At 44.0% G+C, this 18,414-nt stretch overlaps 1 protein-coding gene across 2 annotated transcripts; it reads right to left on the bottom strand.

The window, feature by feature from the left end:
- Positions 1 to 5,994: 5,994 nt before the first annotated feature.
- Positions 5,995 to 16,857, bottom strand: nfil3-2 (nuclear factor, interleukin 3 regulated, member 2). Of its 2 annotated transcripts, none has more exons than XM_051387306.1 (2): positions 16,506 to 16,857; positions 5,995 to 10,476 (listed from the first exon to the last, which is right to left on the bottom strand). In XM_051387306.1, the coding sequence occupies exon 2, from the start codon at positions 9,925 to 9,927 to the stop codon at positions 8,068 to 8,070; it is 1,860 nt and encodes a 619-aa protein (XP_051243266.1). In that variant the 5' UTR covers positions 9,928 to 10,476; positions 16,506 to 16,857; the 3' UTR covers positions 5,995 to 8,067. The 2 variants fall into 2 exon arrangements, with proteins under 2 accessions (XP_051243266.1, XP_051243267.1); XM_051387307.1 differs by lacking the exon at positions 16,506 to 16,857 and adding an exon at positions 15,586 to 15,866.
- Positions 16,858 to 18,414: the final 1,557 nt, after the last annotated feature.

Raw genomic sequence — 18,414 nt, 5'->3', positions numbered from 1 at the left:
ATCATGAACCTGGTTCAAATTCAAAGTAACAATACATTTTTGTATTATCATTCTTCACACAAATTACATTAATTTATCCAGAGCTCACAGAGGATCACAGTCACACACCTCATATGAATGGAAAAGGTGTTTGCATGTGTCTATAGGTTGTGGCAGAGATAGACAGGGGATCTCAACCCCATAATTGTATTTTACCAACACACAGACATAATTTATAGCAAGTTTAAAATGACAATTAATGCTTTGTCCACCGCAAAGTATCTGGCACCAGACCACCCAAAAAACACTGCATATTATACCGAGTTTCCCTACAACAACACGTTAGTCTACCCAGACCACAAAAGCTTCAGGCGCAGCTTTGTGGACCAATGAACTGATGGACCAACCGAATGAGTTACAGAGCGGCAGGTTGCAGCTAAACATATTACACTCTTAGGTATCACATGTTATCATAAACTTCATAAATCCAGGCACATCATAAATGTATGGTTCATGAGTTATGAAAAAGGGCAGGGCTTGCTCAGCAATAAAAAGGAACTCCATTTAGTCTAATGATGCCTCCCACAACACCCGGTTCAGGAGTCATGAAAGGGAGCGTGGCAAAATGGGCTGCGTGTACGTATGGGTATCCCTTTGTGTATGTGTCTTTCTACAAATCTTGGTCATGTTACATGAATCCATTTAGAAGTTTTGCGCTTTTTTTGTTACAGGCCACTGCCACACCCTCTTTTTGCCACATGGCATGAACAAGTTAATCATCTGTTCTTGTTCTAATGACCAACCTTTCCACAAAATCTTGCAAGCCTGTGAGTCCATTTGAAAGTTATACGCCCTTTTGCGATAGGCCACTCCAATTGTCACGCCCCCTTTCACCTTTCAGCTAATTGGTATGACCACAAACACACACACACACACACACACACACACACACACACACACACACACACACACTGACCTCCATGCCAAATTTCAGCTTCCTAGGTTGAAAATTGGGCGGCCAAAGGGTGGGGACAATTTATGAGGACCGACCAAACAACAGAGCGAGTTATAGAATGCAATGCAGCTAATAAATACAAGGTGAAACAGCTAACGGAAAACAACTTATTTTTACTTTTACTGTCAATTCAATTCAATTCAATTCAATTTTATTTGTATAGCGCCAATTCATAACAGAAGTTATCTCAGGACACTTTTCAAATAGAGCAGGTCTAGACCGAACTCTTTAACATTAATTACAGACCCAACAGTACCACCATGAGCAAGCACTTGGCAACACTAGATGTCAGACTATTTGATACTAGGCAGCATCAGTGATGCAGTGTTGTTGCAGTTGTGTAATCTTGGTGAAACAATGTTGGCCCACTCCTGGCAAGCACCATGTTTTTCATTCTTTGACTTACTGTCTCTGCCTTTGTGATAGCTGGTTTAGAGATGTAATTGGATTCTAAATATTTTACATCTGTTAAGCAGAAATATTGCACAACAGACCAGTTTCAAAACAAACTATTGATTCATAAATGTATATCAGCCAATCCCACATCTCCCTGCTGTACGAGTCCAGGCATCTCCACCTGAGGAAGTGACTTGGCAGGCGGTGGCACCTGGTGTTGCTGTGAGTGTGTGGGTGGCTCTGGAGGGCTCGGGTGGAGCTGCGATGAACGCACAAACAACAGAATTTGCTGTGCTTGTGTCACCTCCACCTCTTGCATCACTTCTGTGAGTACCTCTGTGTGGCAGGGAGGTGCAGGTAGGGCTGCTCTGTGTGTGTGTGTGTGTGTGTGTGTGTGTGTGTGTGTGTGTGTGTTTGGGTGGGGCTGCAGTGGGGGTGTTGTGCTGAGCACATTTATCTTCTTTTTTTGTTGCAGTTAGTCGATGGCCTTGTGGCCCAACAGGAAGGAAGTCCATGGTGCGAATGACACAGTCGGCTCTTTGTTTTTACTCGTTGCAATGTTCTCCCACCCCCTCTCTGTGCCCTCCGGGCCTCGATCATCATTCATGCCACTTTCCTCGCCGACTCCCGTTTGGGCTGTGGTTATTGCAGATTCATACTCATACACCTGTCTTTTCTTTCTCCATCACCCTCTCTCTGGACTGTTTTGTCCACACTGTAGTATGAGCTGGCAGAACCTGACATTGCAGTCACAGCCCTCGCCCAGGTCAGTTGCTGCCTGCCAGGCAGTATTTGCATTCTGCTTTGATAAGGAGGAGGACGAGCAGCAAGGATCCCACTGCACTGCAGGTGTAGGTGTATGTGGTGAGGGATAATTCAGGCTCCATTTGTAGGTTTTGTCTTCAGCAGATATCAGGACTGGACATGCTGTTAGAATATGTGTCATATGAATATAGTGATAAGTGAATCATAGGTTGGGGATTTACTTACTTGTTAGATGAGTCAGGCTTTGTTCCTTTCTCAGGCTGCTCCCATTTCGTATCACATGGTGTTACACACACACACACACACACACACTTTCTGTTGGAAATACTTTGAGTTTGTAGCTTGTGTTTTTTATTCATAGGAAATAAGCCACTAACTTGCCAATACTTCTGACAAAATACCACTACTTCCTAAATTACCCACACAGTTGAGGTTGCAGGTCAGTAAGGTCTTGTGTGTGTATGCATGACCTAGAGAATATGATGAAGACAGTGAAGGGGGGGCTACAGTGGGGCCGAAGCTAAATCGGGGCAAGGCCACTCCCTGTCCCAGTTCTATTCACTCCACAGCCGCTTCAGACCAGACTGAATGTGGGTGAACAACTGCACCGAGCTTTTAATGTCCACCTCATTTCTCACTGCTGCTGTTTCATGAAACTAAATATTCTGTCACTTCATCTCAACCTGAAAATGTTCACTTAAAAAACGTTTTTGTTTTTTAAATTTTCCCTCTTTTTCAACACATCTTTCTCTTCTTCCTCACTTCATTGTGCTGTATTCACTTATTTCTAACTTTGCCTCTCAAAGCTCTTCCTTCGCACTTCCTTTTACCTCTTTATTGCTGCCTCTGATCAGACAACACTCGCTCTGCCTGTAACGTCTTCATAACAAGAGATGAGATGTGTATTGAGCCTCAAGCTACAAGCTAGTTATGTAAGCAGAAAAGGTTTTTTTCTTTACCTTTTGATTTGCTTTTTCTTTTGACTGGCTTCAAATACCAGAATACATTTCCAGGAATGTTGTTTTTTTTTTTTTTTTTAAAGCAGAAACCTTTGTGTTTTACTCTATTTGTGTAATGACAATGTTTTAATTTGCCAGACTGTAATTTTAGGAGACCTTGTAATGAGAACTTCCAGTGTCAGATAGTGAACTTGGAAATTGTGCCTTTAGGGTTGTGAACTTTAGACAAGTAGGTCATGTCAACGGCAGTGTGGTGAAACTGTGTGCCTCATCACTTCACATACAGCACATATGTATTCAGTATGTTTGCATGTGCACATGCAATGTACGTTTGTATGCACAAGTATGTTTGCTTTGAAGCTATTAATGCACGCAGGTGCAGCAGGTAAGAAGGAGGTCAGTGATGGAACCATGTTACAGGTCTGCTGTCTGAGTTTGTTCCTTATTAGCATCCAGTGCAGGTCACTGTACACCCACTTCAGTATGTAATGACATACAAAGCAAATGTGGTCACGGTTGTACTTCACAGTATGCAAGCAGGGGAATCGTTCATGTTACCTGAATCTGACCTGACTTTGCAAGCATCCTGGAAACCTGCCCCAGAAATGTGTCAGAAGCTTCTAGTGTGTCATCGTGGAAACAAACTATATCTCTGCAGTCCTGGGGTCCCTCCCTCTTCCCTCCTATTCTGTTCTTTCATTCTTCTCTCACTCTCAACCACCTCTCCCCTCTCTCCTTTCCTGCTCCACTAACCTAAACTTTCCCCAGGCTGAGATGGGGGAACCAGGTAACATAAGAGCCCTGTTTCTGCTCTGTTTGCTAAGAGCATCTCTGTCGCCAGAGACAAACAGGAGTGACACGGATGGAGCCATAACCTTCATCGATCCATCCACCATCAAGCTCCCTCTCTTTACTTCTCCTTTTCCACTCTCCTCCCTTCCTGTGCACACTGACCTACTTTTCCTCCTGACCTGTTTATGCAAGCCCCGGTGCAGCAGCCGTTCAAGTCAAATCAGGAAAACAGGAGACGCAGCAAAATGCTGCAGGGAGTGTCACCTTGGTACAATCCCATGGGTGCTATGTGAGGTGGCTGTAAAGAATTCCACATTTACTGACACCCCAAAAGCCAGAAACGTACAGGGACGTGTGTGCGCTTTTTTTTTCCATCTTTCCGCACGTGTGTGAGGGAATGTGCATTAGTATGTGTGTGAGTGCATGCATGTATTTGCTTGTGTGTGTGACTGAGAGCATTGTGAAGGGCACTGATGCGTCAGCCTCAAAGAGGTGCTTTGTTTGCAGGCTTAGATCAAGTTAGTGCACTGGGTTAACTTCCCTCCCCTCCTGTATTCTCCCTCCCTCCTTCCCCCTTCACTGCTCCTCCCTTTGCCCTTTATGTTGTTATGAACATGACCCCATTTTGGTTTATAAGTGGGCGGGAGACAAAGAAAAATTATTTAATATGTATGTGCTTACTGCATAATCAACCCAGTTGTGTAATAACACCATATTGCATTGAAATGCACATGTACTGGAATTAATTTCTACAATTTGCATTTAAAGGAATATTGTGAACTAACTGAATTAAGAAAATATTTGTCGATTATTAACTATTCATACATAAGCTGTGTACTCTTCCTAAAATATGCCACCGTATAGCCTGGGTGTCTGGACTTGGACTTTGATAACACATCAGCCTTTTCTGTGTCAATACAAAGAATGCAGTGGGACTTGGCCAGGAGGTTGGCGGGACAGTTGAGCTGGCAGCAGCAGTCAGCGGCTCAGACTGTCTCTGCCCCAGCTTTGTCCTGCACATCACACAGAGCTGACTCTCTCAGTTCAGATATAGGCTGCTTAGTTCGAAACATGGTCCAGTCTGTGTTGCTCCTCTGCTATAAATATTCAGGTTCTCAGCACACCTGCTGAGTGAGATCATGTTAGAGTCGCGATGTGTTTTTGAACTGAAAGTGAGTCCTTTTAATGTCCAGTCGAGGTCATGCGGAGTGTGTCAAAAGTAATGAGACATCAAAGAGGTTTAAACATGAGTCTCAAGTGTAGAGGTTATAATCAGTGTGTGTACCCATGTGACGGTTTCTGTCTAAACGTGAGGGCAACATTTGATGGTATTTTCATGCATTAGGCCCATGTCTATTAGTAGAAGTAGGCCAGTGTTACATCAGACAAGCTTGCCAGGGAGTTTGCTGGCCCCACCGGGCAAAGTGTGTCACCGTGAAGCTCCTCTCATTGCAGATTAGCCCCCAGTGCCAAAAAGAGTACGTCGCCCATGAGGAATGGTAATCTCTATACAAGGCTATCTCTGCACAGTGGAAACAGGGTGTGCCTGTCAAGCTTTACCTTTGTCTAAACCTTAAGTTTTTGAAACAGTCAAAAAGGGTTGAAGCACAAAAAATAGATAACCTAATAGGAAACAGGGACGTGTCTTTATAATAGGGCATACAGTATAGCAAAAAACCTTTTAACTGCCCTCAGGGAATATTAAAGATTAAAACTAAGTATAGTTATAATTCTTTTTGCACCAATTTATTCTGTTTGGTTGCTGAAAGTGATTCATTTTGTTATGTCAACCAGTGAGTAATGTATTACCTAACTGGCAGTTCTGGCATAATGTTTACAGAACATCACAGAAGTAGATAAGATGACAAGCCAGGCTGCCAACTCGTATGTGCTGCCCACAGACAGTGATTGCTATTTTGACAGTCACTGCTATGTCTGATCAGACAGATCAAAATGGCTGCCCAGTTCGATGTTAGTCTTGCTTTGTGGGCTGTTAAAGTCGGTAATTCGGTAATAAATGTGTGTGAAAACAGGTGTCATTGTGCTATGCCACACAAACGCTGGCGGAAGAACAGAGAAAAACAGGAATTTTTCATGATATGTTGATAGAGTCAACATTCTTTTTATTTTATTTTTCGATCTTGAAATGCTCCCATCTTCCTTGAACATTAGTGTCTTTACATACATATTCATGTCAAAAGGAAGCGATGGTAATGACCAACCAGACCAACCACCACCCATCTCTAAACACCACACTATCTTTGCCTGTTTCTTTTTTTTTCTTTTTTGTCCTCTTGTCTTTTTCATAAAACCATCAGCAAAACCACAAACATTACTGATTAATACACACTGAAAAAAGGGTGAGGGTGCAGGAGGAATGAGGCAAATACATGTCATCACAGTCAATAGGAGAAAAGACACAGTATAGAAAAACAGAACAACACCTTGACAAAAAAAGGATATAAAACCAATGAAATAAACATTACAGTGTTGTTCAAGGGTAGGGAGAGCTTTACATTTATACACAAGCACCAAAAAGCCAAACATGGTACATAGACTTGTTAAACTAGGATCCAGTGCAGGCAATTCATCATTCCCTGGTAGCAGATCTACCATGAGAAAGGGATAAATAATCCCTGAAATGAATAATGGAGGCACATGGGAAACAAGGGACATTTTCTTTCTTCATTAATTTATGCTCAGATTGTTGTTGGGGAATTTTCAATGCTGGCACCAATTTGAGAGTTTGAGAAATTTGGTTTTGCGCTTTTATTTCATAATAACTCAATTATCTGGGATCTAATATGAGCCTAAAAGGCTTGGTCACACTACAAAACTTCATCTCAACTTGTTCTGAACTCAGTGCACTGAAGTGTGTTTACATGAATGTGACCTCCTGCTTTTGCCCCCAAGCATCCCATGCCTACATTACAGTTCAAACTCAAGGCTGCAGTATGTATCTAAAAAGGTCTGTACACATTCTCTGTCTATGTTCCTGTGGGCTTTTCTACAGTGATGGGCATGTGGAGAAGAGGGAAATAAATACATTGGGCCAGTGAATGATAACAACAACAAGATATGGTTGATAAAGCTCAAATAAACTAAAGGCTTAAAGCCTGCAGCTGGTGAATCCCACCGAATATTTAAAGGCTGGTTAAAGGTTCAAAGATCCAAACATTTTAATGAGGCCCTCGCCTCAGGAAACAACATGTTCTCCATTCAGTGCTGTTGGCGCTCCAAACTGGACGGCCATTTCTGTGTAAACAGGGCATTAACAAATGATTAATGCTAAAGCTTAACAATCAAGAGAGAGGCGTTTTAATTCGAATGGGTCCTGTAGCAACAGTGGACAATGTGGCTGTACAGTAATTGTGATTTATAATAGGATGGTCACTTTCAAAACCCTCGTTTACCATTGCAGATTTGTCTCATTTTTGTTGAATTTGTATTCAAATTTCTTTGTAAAATATATATTTATAATAGATACATATTTTCATATATCACAGTAATATACAAACCAAGTGCTTAAAAAATAAAGGTGATGGTGATCTTTTGTGAAATAATGGAGATGGTTGGGGAGAGTATGGGTTGGTAGAGGTAGGGTCTGGGAAGAGGTATGGAACTTAACATTTGTAGTGTTGGTGCTTCTTTGGTCGAGGGAATGTCCCCAGTGTACGTTTGCATTTGATTTTAATTAAGGCAGATAGCCATACATGTGTATGTTTGTCTACAGTCAGATATGTACCAGATTCATAGTACTAATAAAGCTCAAAACGTTTTGTTTTCCTACATTCTTGTTTGTAAGTGATCAAAATGTTGATGTATGCTGATGTGCTGTGCTGTATATTGTTGGGTGACAAAAGTAGAAAAGTAGGCAGTTCCATTCCTCCTCTCATCACATAAACAAAAGTGCTTCTGTAAGTATGTAAAGGATGTAAGAAATGACAAATCTGTACAATATATACAAATATGATACAGCCCTACAAGATGTCCAGCCTTTTTGGTGATATTTGGGGTAGGGGATTAGAAAAGCCCAGCTTCCTGTCCCAAGGGCTTGAGGAGGGGGTTTGATTATAGGGCAAAGGCATGATGGCAGGGTAGTTCGTAGAGGAGAAATGTCTTTTGTTTAAGTTGTGACAAGTTCTAAAAATGAAATGTCACCTAATCTCGCCTCTTGTTTCGTCGTCCACCTGTCTCCTTTTTCCCACTCTCCTTCTTGGCCCCCTCTCCTGAGCCCCCCTGTTTACAGGCTCCACCTAGGCTCTCTCGGTTAATGTTCTGCTGTGGCATGAGTGACAAGTAGGGATGCTGGGGCAGGGGGGGCGGCGTGGCAGAGGGAGGGGTTGTTGGGGACTCCTGGCCGGAGCAGTTGCCACCACTGCTGCTCCCGGAGCTCATGGCCCGGTGTTTGAGTCTGAGTTTGTGAGGCAATGCAGTGCCCCTCACCTCCCCCTGGGGATCCCGGCTCTGAGCCTGAGAGCAGGCCAGGGAGGAGGGCAGAGGTGAGGCAGGGTGGTGGACGCTGGTAAGATGTTGTTTGTGGTAGCTGCCCATATCTGAACAGGAGGAGGATGGAGACTCGTCATCATCTGTGGAGGCGTCTTTGTCAGAGCTGCGGGGATCTCCTTCACTGGATGACGTGTCCTTGCTACAGGATCTTGACTGACCTTGGTAGTAACCCTCGCTCCTGGCCCCGCCCTCGTAGGTAAGCACAGGTGGCTCCTCGTCTTGGGCACTGAGGTATGAATGATGAGGCTGCTGGAGATGATGGTACAGGTGGGAGTGGTTGACCCCCTCCACTTGTTTATGGAGGAGCTCTGCAGACGAATCGCTCTCTTGCCGGTGCTGCTCCTGCTGCAGGTGCTGCTGGGCGAGTTGGCAAACTCTGTACACCTGTCTCTCTCCAGCCTCATTACGGCTTTCTGAGAGCTCATATGGTGGGGAGTCTAGTGTCTTCCTCTCCAGCTGTTTTGTCACCTCAGCTAGTGTCTCTGTGGAGCTCTCTGTAATAGACTCGGGCAGTCGGCTGATGCTGCCGCTGCTGCTCTGCTTCTGCGCTGCCTGCTGATCGATGTCCTGTGGCCTCGTCAGGGTTTCCACAGGATAGGAGGCACTGCTGGAGCCATACAGAATGACGCTCCTCTGGGCAGCAGGTGGGTGAGGGGCAGGCTGGGTGACAGTGTTGATAGCAGTAACAGGCTCCTGATTGGGTTGTTGTTGTTGGTGAAGGTGCTGCTGCTGCTGTTGGCTATGATATGCAGCCTCCAGGTCCTGAGAATGCTGCTGGATCTGGTGGTGAGTGGGCACAGAGGCCAGACCACGGTGGATGTTGAACATGATCTGGGTGGTGGTGCCATTGGCAATGTCCATCTCAAGCCTGTCACCTTCTTGTTTGATCTCAAAGGGCATTGGCTCAGGGCTGTCCCTGGAGGAGCTGTCAGACATGTCAGAGAGGGAGCCCCGTGGTGAGTATTTCACAAGCTGCCTGTGGCCCTCACTGCGTCCCGACTGCTCTGTTTCTGAGGAATCAGAGTTCATCATCACCTGAGAACCACTAGAGTAACCACTGGAGTAGTACTGATTAGAAGAGGAAGAGGATGAGCTTCCATTTCCTGTGTTGTTGCTTCCACCAATCTGCTGGCTCTTTTCAATGTAGGAGGCGGTGCTTATAAGGCCAAAGCGCAGCTTCAGCTGGAGCAGCTCTGTCTTGAGCCTCACGTTCTCATCATTCAATGCAATGACACGGTTCTCCAAAACCATATCATTGAGACGTCGCTTCTCCCGGGAGCGCTTGGCGGCCTCATTGTTTTTGCGCCGTTTCTCCCAATAGGAGGCGTCCTTCTTCTCATCAGAAATAAACTCGCGCTTTCGCCTGCAGTTCATATTGGGTTTGGGCTTGATGAGACGCCCCAAACGGGCTGGACTCCCTTGGGCAGAAGAAGACTCTTCATAACCATTGAAGGTCTCAATGCAGTTTAGGTTATTCCCTGAGTTTTTGAGAGCTGAAGTCAGATTTTCCATTCTTGTCTAGTGGCAGCCAGTTTGAAATGTTTCGGGCGACGAAGAACCAGGTCAGAGGTCAAAGGGAGGAGGGAACGGTGACAAAAACAATCTTTTGAAAGTTTTCTCTCAAAGTTCTTGGTCTGTTTATTACAGATTCAGTGTAGATATGACAGGAGGGGACTCAAGTGTCCAAATTAGCCAGAAAGATAAAGTACAGCTGGAGTTCAACATTAGTAACCCTCATTTATCCACTTGACGGGTTTTTGGTTCAGTGTCCAGACTTCAAAGTATCCCTGACCCTAAATGGATCAGATCAGTCTTGGAAAAAGCACAAATGTCCTCAAAGTTGAGTGGATGAGGCAATTTTCTTTTTTTCCTCTTGCTTTCCGCTGTTGAGCAAAGGAACAGCAGACTGAGTTAAGCTGGCGGAGAAGTGTCCTAGATCTCTGCGTAAACAGCAGGATGTAGGTCGGCCCGTCTACCTCAGCGTGTCAGTCTCTTGGGGAGCCTTGCTCTCGCTCCTCTGTCTGTCTCTCTTCTCTCTGCGGTTGACTACAAGATGAAAGGCTGGAAAGATAAAAACAGAAAAAAAAGATATGTTAATCCATGTGGACTGCTGGTGCTCCGTTATGCACTCATATCAGACTTTAAATGATTTCTTTCAAGACATCTTTTGTCAATTCTCCTGACATTGTTATTCTTCTAAGCATGCCTAGTGATCAAAGACACATTCATACACCCAAACAGCTTCCCTTTGCTGTTTTGGCATGTCTGGCTTAAACCAACAGTGTTGCCCCTGACAACCAATAAATGGTCACTAGACTCCACTGTCTGACCTTTTGGCCTCGCTATTGATCTGCTTCGTCTGCAGCCTATGGCCCCTGACCCTTAGGCTGGCTTGCTGATGTTGACTTTTGTGATGTAATGAGTTCACTGGATGGCTGATCCTGTTTCAGCTCGTCATCCAGCAGTTATAATGTATAATGTTTTGTACATTTAGAAATCTCTGAGGACACATTGTTTGAGGCAGTTGAAGCCAAAATTAAATGACATTTAATTAAAAGAAATGCCATATTTAGCAACTGAGGCAAATGCACACATTTATAATAATAAATTGTGTAACGGTGGAGGAATTGCATCAGTCTGACACATGCTGAGAGGACAGAAATGTTTCTATTTAAGGATTTACAGGATCTTTTTGTTTGCCTGATGAGTATTTGGGCCAGACAGAGCAAAGGCTGAGTCAGACGCAGGGCTGGTGGGGTTCCCAGTATCCATTTTAGAACATTTTACGAAAAGAAAAAAAACCCTCCATGAGGGACAGCCCAGCGCTATTCCACTGTGAAACCCTATCCACAAACACTGCTGGAACCCCCCCCCCATGTGCTCATCCATAGAGGAATGTGGCAGCATTCTTCGCCAAAACAACTCAATGCCAAATCAATGATGCAGAGTGAGCAGATAAGGCAGACAAAGGCAGCAGCCAGTGCAGGTCAAGGATAAAGAGGCTGAGACTGGGGCGAGAGATTTGGAGGTGTGGGGGCAGCTGGGAGGTGGGGCATTGATAAATATAAGTCAAGGGCCCCTGGAAAGAGAGGAGGCGGGACACGGGCAGGAATAACACGGCCTGTTAGCATTTGAGTGAAACCCGAGGGTGGTCGGAAAGTCTCATAACTATGAAGATTAGTGACTCAGAGCTCAATTACAGCAGGGAGCCCTCCGTAATGAGCTGAACAGGTGTGCCTCCAGACAAAACCAGTAGGATGTTGTAATTATTGGGGTATAACACCAATTAATTCAAAGGAAAAGTAATCTTTTTAAATGTTTTTAGCCATGTGAACAGCATGGATCCAGGGATGACAGTGTTAGTCCAGACTAGAACATCTCAGCAACTACAATAAAAAAATAGTATTTGGCTCAGATATACCATCCTAATGAATTTGGTGATTTCCTGACTTTTCCTCTAGTGCCACCAGCAAAGACCCGAATAATCAAATACATTTTTCTTCTCGTTAATATCACAGGATAGAATCTTCCTGGAAAAATAATTAGGTCATATGTGTTGGTATTGTGCATCCGCGTGACTTATTCTTTCAGAAATGTAAGACAGAAACAAAACAAATAAAAGCCTCTCCTACTTAGATTATCATTAAGTTACACGAGATCCCATTCATTTTTACCAGCTGCAGTAAATCTGTGTTACTTAACATCTGTACTCCTAGGTTAAACTGCACAAGCACTATTACACTGTCTGAATCTGTAATCTCATAATCTGGCAAGGTGTTTGCACTGGTTGTACTCTGCTCTTCGTCAGGATCTGACACCATTACGTAACTAAAGGCGTATCCACACAGTGGATTTCAGCCCATATTCTGGGAAAAGGGAGTTTTTCACCTCTAATATGCAGACGGTGGCAGGTTTTTATTTTTATTTCTCTCCAAAGAATCAAATCTAATCTAAGCAGCTACATTACATTATATATATATTTCTTTTAAAATGTCTGGATTCCCCTACCCCAGGCTTTGGCTCAATGGTTTAAGGTTATCCACGTGAGCCTCTGACATGTGGCTGTTAGACACGAGAGAAAAAGAATGAAGGGAGAGACTTTTTTTCTCAGCATGTCCCACTGACCCAGAAACTGGGGACCGACCGCACTCTGTAAACACAAGTCTAGCTGCCTCCACTGTATGGCTCGCTGGAATATAGGTCAGCCGAGCTCCGGAGAGGTGAAGCATCGAGAGGCAAGGGAGAGATCAGAAGAAAGACAAAAAGAGATGGGAAGACAAAAAGAACAAGGAGGCTCAGAGAATTAGAGCATTGTCTAAATATAGACGGAGGTGAGAGGAAGTGGAGCGGAGACAAAGAAATGGAGGGAATCAATGAGGGAGTTAAAACAAAGAGAGGGCTGGAGAAGAGATTATACTGTAGCTGGGTAGGGGGGAAACCAGAGGCAATTGCGACAATGTTGGTATTGCATCAATAGAAGGAATGTGTCATCCATAGCAACAAAAAGGGGGAAACCAAAAGGGCAGCCAATCATATCAGACTTTCTCTCCCTTCCTCTGAACCAGTGGCTTGACATGGCCAAAAGCAGATGGTGAGAAACCGGCGTTCTGTAACAAAAGGCGTGTGACTGACGTCAGCCAGTGCATGTATTGCATATCTGTCCTACAGTCAGAATGAGCTAGCCACATGAATGAACCCTTGTGTTTAATTAACTCCCAGTGGTGGCCCTCGCTTTTTTCTGTGTGTTCGCGTGCCTCTCCCTCTGTAGCGCCCCTCGATATTCGCCCATGTGAATGAGCGTGAATCATACCGATCTACAACGTGTTGTGACTCTCCTTCACAGCTCAGCCTGTGAATCCATTTCATTCACACTGTCTGGAATCAAAATTACAACAGATTTAACGTTTCCGGAGACGCTTACAGCCACAACAGCCGAGACATGGCGAATAAATCAAACTGCTACCAAAAGCCATTTTATTTGCATGCATAAATTATATTTTCCAGCTCAAATACACAAATACATCCTGCTGAAGCAAGCGAACCTATACAGCTCCACTCCCGCACACATTTACTTGACCTAGATCACTCTTTCCGATTTATCATGTTTTCTTCACGTGTCATCACTGGGTCTCTGTGGCACTTGTGGAATGATAGCACAGTAAAAGAATCTGAGTCGCACCCGCTCACACACAACTGCAGGGCCTGCACCGCAAAAGTCTAAATGTGGCAATGAGCTTTGGAAACAGTGGACTGAGTTCAAACCCCTGCACGTGTTTCTGTGGAGTGTTTCAGGAAATGGGTGCAGGTCTAAAATAAAGGAGGGGGGCTCATGCAGAAACAGGGGAATTATGAAACTGCTACCCACCCCCCCCTGGGAAGAATGCAATGTATGGCACGTGGTGCAGGATTGGGGGTCATGGGTGGGGTCTGCTTGAATTCCAAGTCTGGGGGCTGACTTTATGTTCCCAAGAAAAAGCAGGAGGGAGAGAGAGAGAGAGAGGTACTAGGAAATCGGGCAACATGCCAGCAAGGCGGAGTCCTTATCCAAGCTAGATCCTTGTTCCACGAACACACCATATAACCCCTCTCTGGGAAAGGGAAAAAAAAAAGCAGAGTGACTCAGTCCATGTGTTGCACCAGTCACATGTGCTCCCATGGCCTACTAAATGCTGTAATTCGCCTCTGTGCTGGCTCCAAACCTCAGCACAATAACAAAGCACGGCCCTCATCTTTTATCATCTTACATGTGCCAGGAAACCCAGAGAAAGTCAAAAGGCCACAAAGTGGGACAGGAAGGAAACCTGATCCATACTTCTGACTATTACAGGTTCTTATTAAGTAAAGCTGGACACAGACGGGGTTTAATCAACCCTAAATAACCACAGTTGTCTCAGCAGTCTAGATCAGTGATGCAATAGACGTTTAAGCTATAGAGCTGTAGAAAAAAAGTTTTCAGTTCTTTTGTTTTTTCAAATAAGTTCTGATAAGTTAAATGGTATTTATTTAGGTCGCGCAGGGCCTTTTTTTTTTTTTTTTTTTTAAAATCAATGTGCCACTATTCTATTTCTGCATGTCTGCTTCGTTTCTTTGTTATGGCGGGCGAGGATTTATTTCCGTGGGGTTTTGATTCTGCCTTTCTAGTCAGCGGCGGTTGTGCGCCTCACCCCCCCTCCCTCCTCCCACAGGACTACTGTGACCTACATTCATAGCTGGCATAGAGACCCAGTGTGTGCGCCAACCAGCAAAGCGCAGCGCTGCATAGCCACAGACTGAGGGTTTCCGCCGATTGCATAATCTGCCCAGTTCTTTAATCCATTTAAATTATTTAATTCATTTATTATGCAACCTGCATAACCTCTCCGATGTTTCCTACACCTCGTATAGCTACAGATGCGGCACATGCACACCTCACAATGCGTAAAATGCGTAGAGCCACGCTGCACTGCACTGGGGAGAGACAGGCTGTCCTGGACACTTTCACAACAAAATCTGAAGTCATTCTTTTAATCTAGAAAATATCTGCTGTTATGTGTCAATTGTATGGATATAAACTGCTAGTACATGTGATGCCTTAACGCAGAGGAAAGCTGCAATAGGCGAGGGGGGTGGACATGCCCACGTGCGGTGTATAGACCACAAAGCCGGTGTGGAAAATTGGAGTTTCTATACAAAACAAATCATCACATAAAATCTCTCGACTTTGTTACATATGCACCTACAGGTTATGACATCACTTAACACCACTACTGGTCCAGTGCTGGACTGCAGCCAAACGGAGTTGTTTATAGCCACTGAAGTCCATTTTAAGACCATATGTATTGTTTAATTCCGCCTTCCAGTAGGTTGGGCGCAAAGCAAAAAAAACCCCACCTCTTATCATTCATGTAGCAACACATTGTGAGAAATATGTTACCCCGCGTGCCTCCTTTGTTGCCCTGTCTGACAAATCGTCTTCATGCATATTTCATCGGATCCCCAGTCATCCGAGGCGACTGCACGCATCCAAAATTCAACCCAAAACAGACGCGTCTCAACAAACAATACACATATTCACCTGCTGCGTTATTATAAAACCATACTGCTCTAGTGGCTGTCAACTGAGCTGCTCAGCAACACTAGGGCACATCTGACCCACATTTGATATCCAGATGTTCTGGATCCACACCTCACCTGGCCAGCGGCTGCGCTCCTCAGAGCCCGTGAACTTCCCCACTCTTCATCCTTTCTATTGGCGGCGCGTTAACAAAGCGAAGGAAGTCCAACGGAAATGTCCACATGTATCCGGCACGGATGATCGTGCCTCTCGGTGTGCGCTGGATTCTTGTGTTGTGCTCCTTCAGACTGCCAGCCTACTAAAGGGTTAACCCGGAGGGCTGCACAGCCGCGTTAACCTTTACAAAGAGCTGCTACACGTGACGGAGAGAAGTGTGTCCTCGGAGCCTGCATGGGATTTTTCCAGTTGTCCGCATGGACTACTAACCCAAAAGAGCAGAGTATAAATAGGCTACGCCTCTGCAACGTCTAAACCGGACACTGAACATTTAATGGCATCCTCTTTATGTAATAATAATAAATTATTAATAATAATGTTAATTATCTGAAAGCGGGTGCATTCATAAACCGAAAAAGGGGGTTAAAAAGATGAAACTGGCCCCTAAACGCACTACAACAAACCGTGAATATAGGAGAGTATTATGCACCACAACACAACAGTGCGGATGTGTTGACCCTGCCTCATTACAACTGTGGCACCGCTCCAACATTCACCTCAGTGTGTTTCCACCAGACCCACCGCACCTTTTTCTGAAGGAATCCCACAACCTCTGGCTACCCCCCCTTCCTCTCTCACACACAGACCCTCACACAGTCTTCAGAGGAGGGAAAACAGCCTCGCCTTGACATTGAGAAGATGCACTCAAGCACCAAAACAAACACCCTGGAGTTTTAAAAAATAAAATAAAAAATAAAATAAAATAAAAAATGCCGAGAGAAAGCGAGAGTATTCAGAGCAGCCCGTGCACCATATCCACTGTGTTTACATTCAAATTATTTATTTAATGCTGCAGTTATTAATAATGAGAGAAACTTACCTTTTTGTTATGTGTGGAAATGACTCCACTAAGGGTACAAACAGCTCTGTCCCTGTCCAACAATCCGCTTTGCTCTCTGACTGCCGGTCTGCTGCTCTCACACACTCACACACACCGTCCGTCACTTTCAAAACACCAGCTCTCCGATTAGTGCAGGTATATGCGGGAGTGTGAACACAGTGTGGCTTGTTTTCAGTGCGCTCCTCATGTCATGTTTGCTCTCTCTCTCTATTTCCCTCTCTCTCTCTCTCTCTCTCTCTCTCTCTCTCTCTCTCTCTCTCTCTCTCTCTCTATGCTTCTGCTCAGAGTCTGTAAATGTATGTTAGTAGGTCAGTTGTTGCATAACAGAATGCTTTGGGTGCCTAGTCACGTTTTTTGTTTCTCTCTCGGCTCTGCCCCCTCCCTCTCTCCTCGCCTTCAAATCCTGTTGCAGGAGAGGAGATGCAGGGGGAGGAGAAAGGCCTTTAGGGGGAGGGACTAGGCTCTAAGCCAGACTCAGTCAGATGAAGGCCAGTGATACCCTTAATAAGGTTACTAGACATGACAAAAAGCAGGACACATGGAAACAAGCAAAGACGTAAAAAGAAGTTGTTTTACCCACCACAGCCGGTGTTTTAGGAAAAGCAAATTATCATCCTTTGCGGGGCTATACTTACCAGACTTTGTCAAACACCTGTGTGGCTCCCAGAGTTTAATTTTTTTACTCTGTTAGAAATGGAAAATAATATTCATAGGTATGTTTTCATTAGTGTATAATCACCTGACTATAGGATAAGAATGAGCCGTTTTTATACAGACAAACCAAACACTGGCTGTAGTTAGGGCCTTTCATCTATGGCAGCCTGTTCTCATTCCCAGGTTGTCAAATATAGACGTGAGTGGTGTTCAGTTAGTTGCTATTTACAGATTCACCACTAGATGCCACTAAATCCTTCACACTTGTCCTCTTCCCCACTTGGGGAAATATTGTCTTTCTGTCTTGATGAGCGTTAGACAGGAACATTGATACCATTCATGTCTGTATGGTAAATCTGAAGCTACAGCCAGTAGCTGGTTAGCTTAGCCTTGCTTAGCATAAAAACTGGATACAAGGGGAAACAGCTAGTCTGTAAACCAAACAAGCTGTTTTTAACATTTCATGTATTTCTTTGTATAATTAAACAAACAAGATATAAGATGTTAATCAGTGAGCTTTAGTGGTGGTGGTAGGTGGATTTGTCACCCTCACATAGAGCTAGGCTCGCTGTTTCACACTCTTTCTAGCTGAAAGCTGTAACTTGGAAGAAAGTGCATATTTCCCAACAGGTCAAACTGTTGCTTTAAGCGCCGTAATTCTCTCCAAGTTAAAGATCCAGTGTGCAACATTTAGGAGAATCTATTGTCAGAAATGGAATATAATAAGTATGTTTTCATTAGTGTATAATCACCTGAATATAGGAATAGTTGTGTTTTTGTTTTCTTAGAATGAGCCTTTTTTTACCTACAGACACCGGGGGTCGCTTTTCTTGGAGTCCGCCATGTTTCTACAGTAGCCCAGAATGAACAAACCAAACAGTGGTTGTAAATAGGGCCTTTAGCATGTTTGTGTTTGCCACTTTGTACTACTACTGCATTTCAGATGGTATTATTGTACTTTTTACTTCACTACATTAGTCTGACAGCTATCATTACCAGTTACAGTTGCAGATAAAGGTTTTACATACTAATGATGATTTAGATTTTAAATATGAGGTTATAAAATAAGATTAATTGTTTTAGAAATCTTACCCAGCCAAATGTAAAATACACACTCATTAAAATAAGCTCCCTCTCAACCAACCAAAACATTAAAATGCTACTTTTAACTTCAGTAACATCAGTAAAAAATATTACACCCGTAGGAGGACAATGTTTTTTGCATAATGATTAC

This window comes from Dicentrarchus labrax, unplaced genomic scaffold (genome assembly GCF_905237075.1).
Source record: "Dicentrarchus labrax unplaced genomic scaffold, dlabrax2021, whole genome shotgun sequence".
Classification (NCBI taxonomy): domain Eukaryota; kingdom Metazoa; phylum Chordata; class Actinopteri; family Moronidae; genus Dicentrarchus; species Dicentrarchus labrax.
This window is presented reverse-complemented; position numbering and strand designations above follow the sequence as displayed.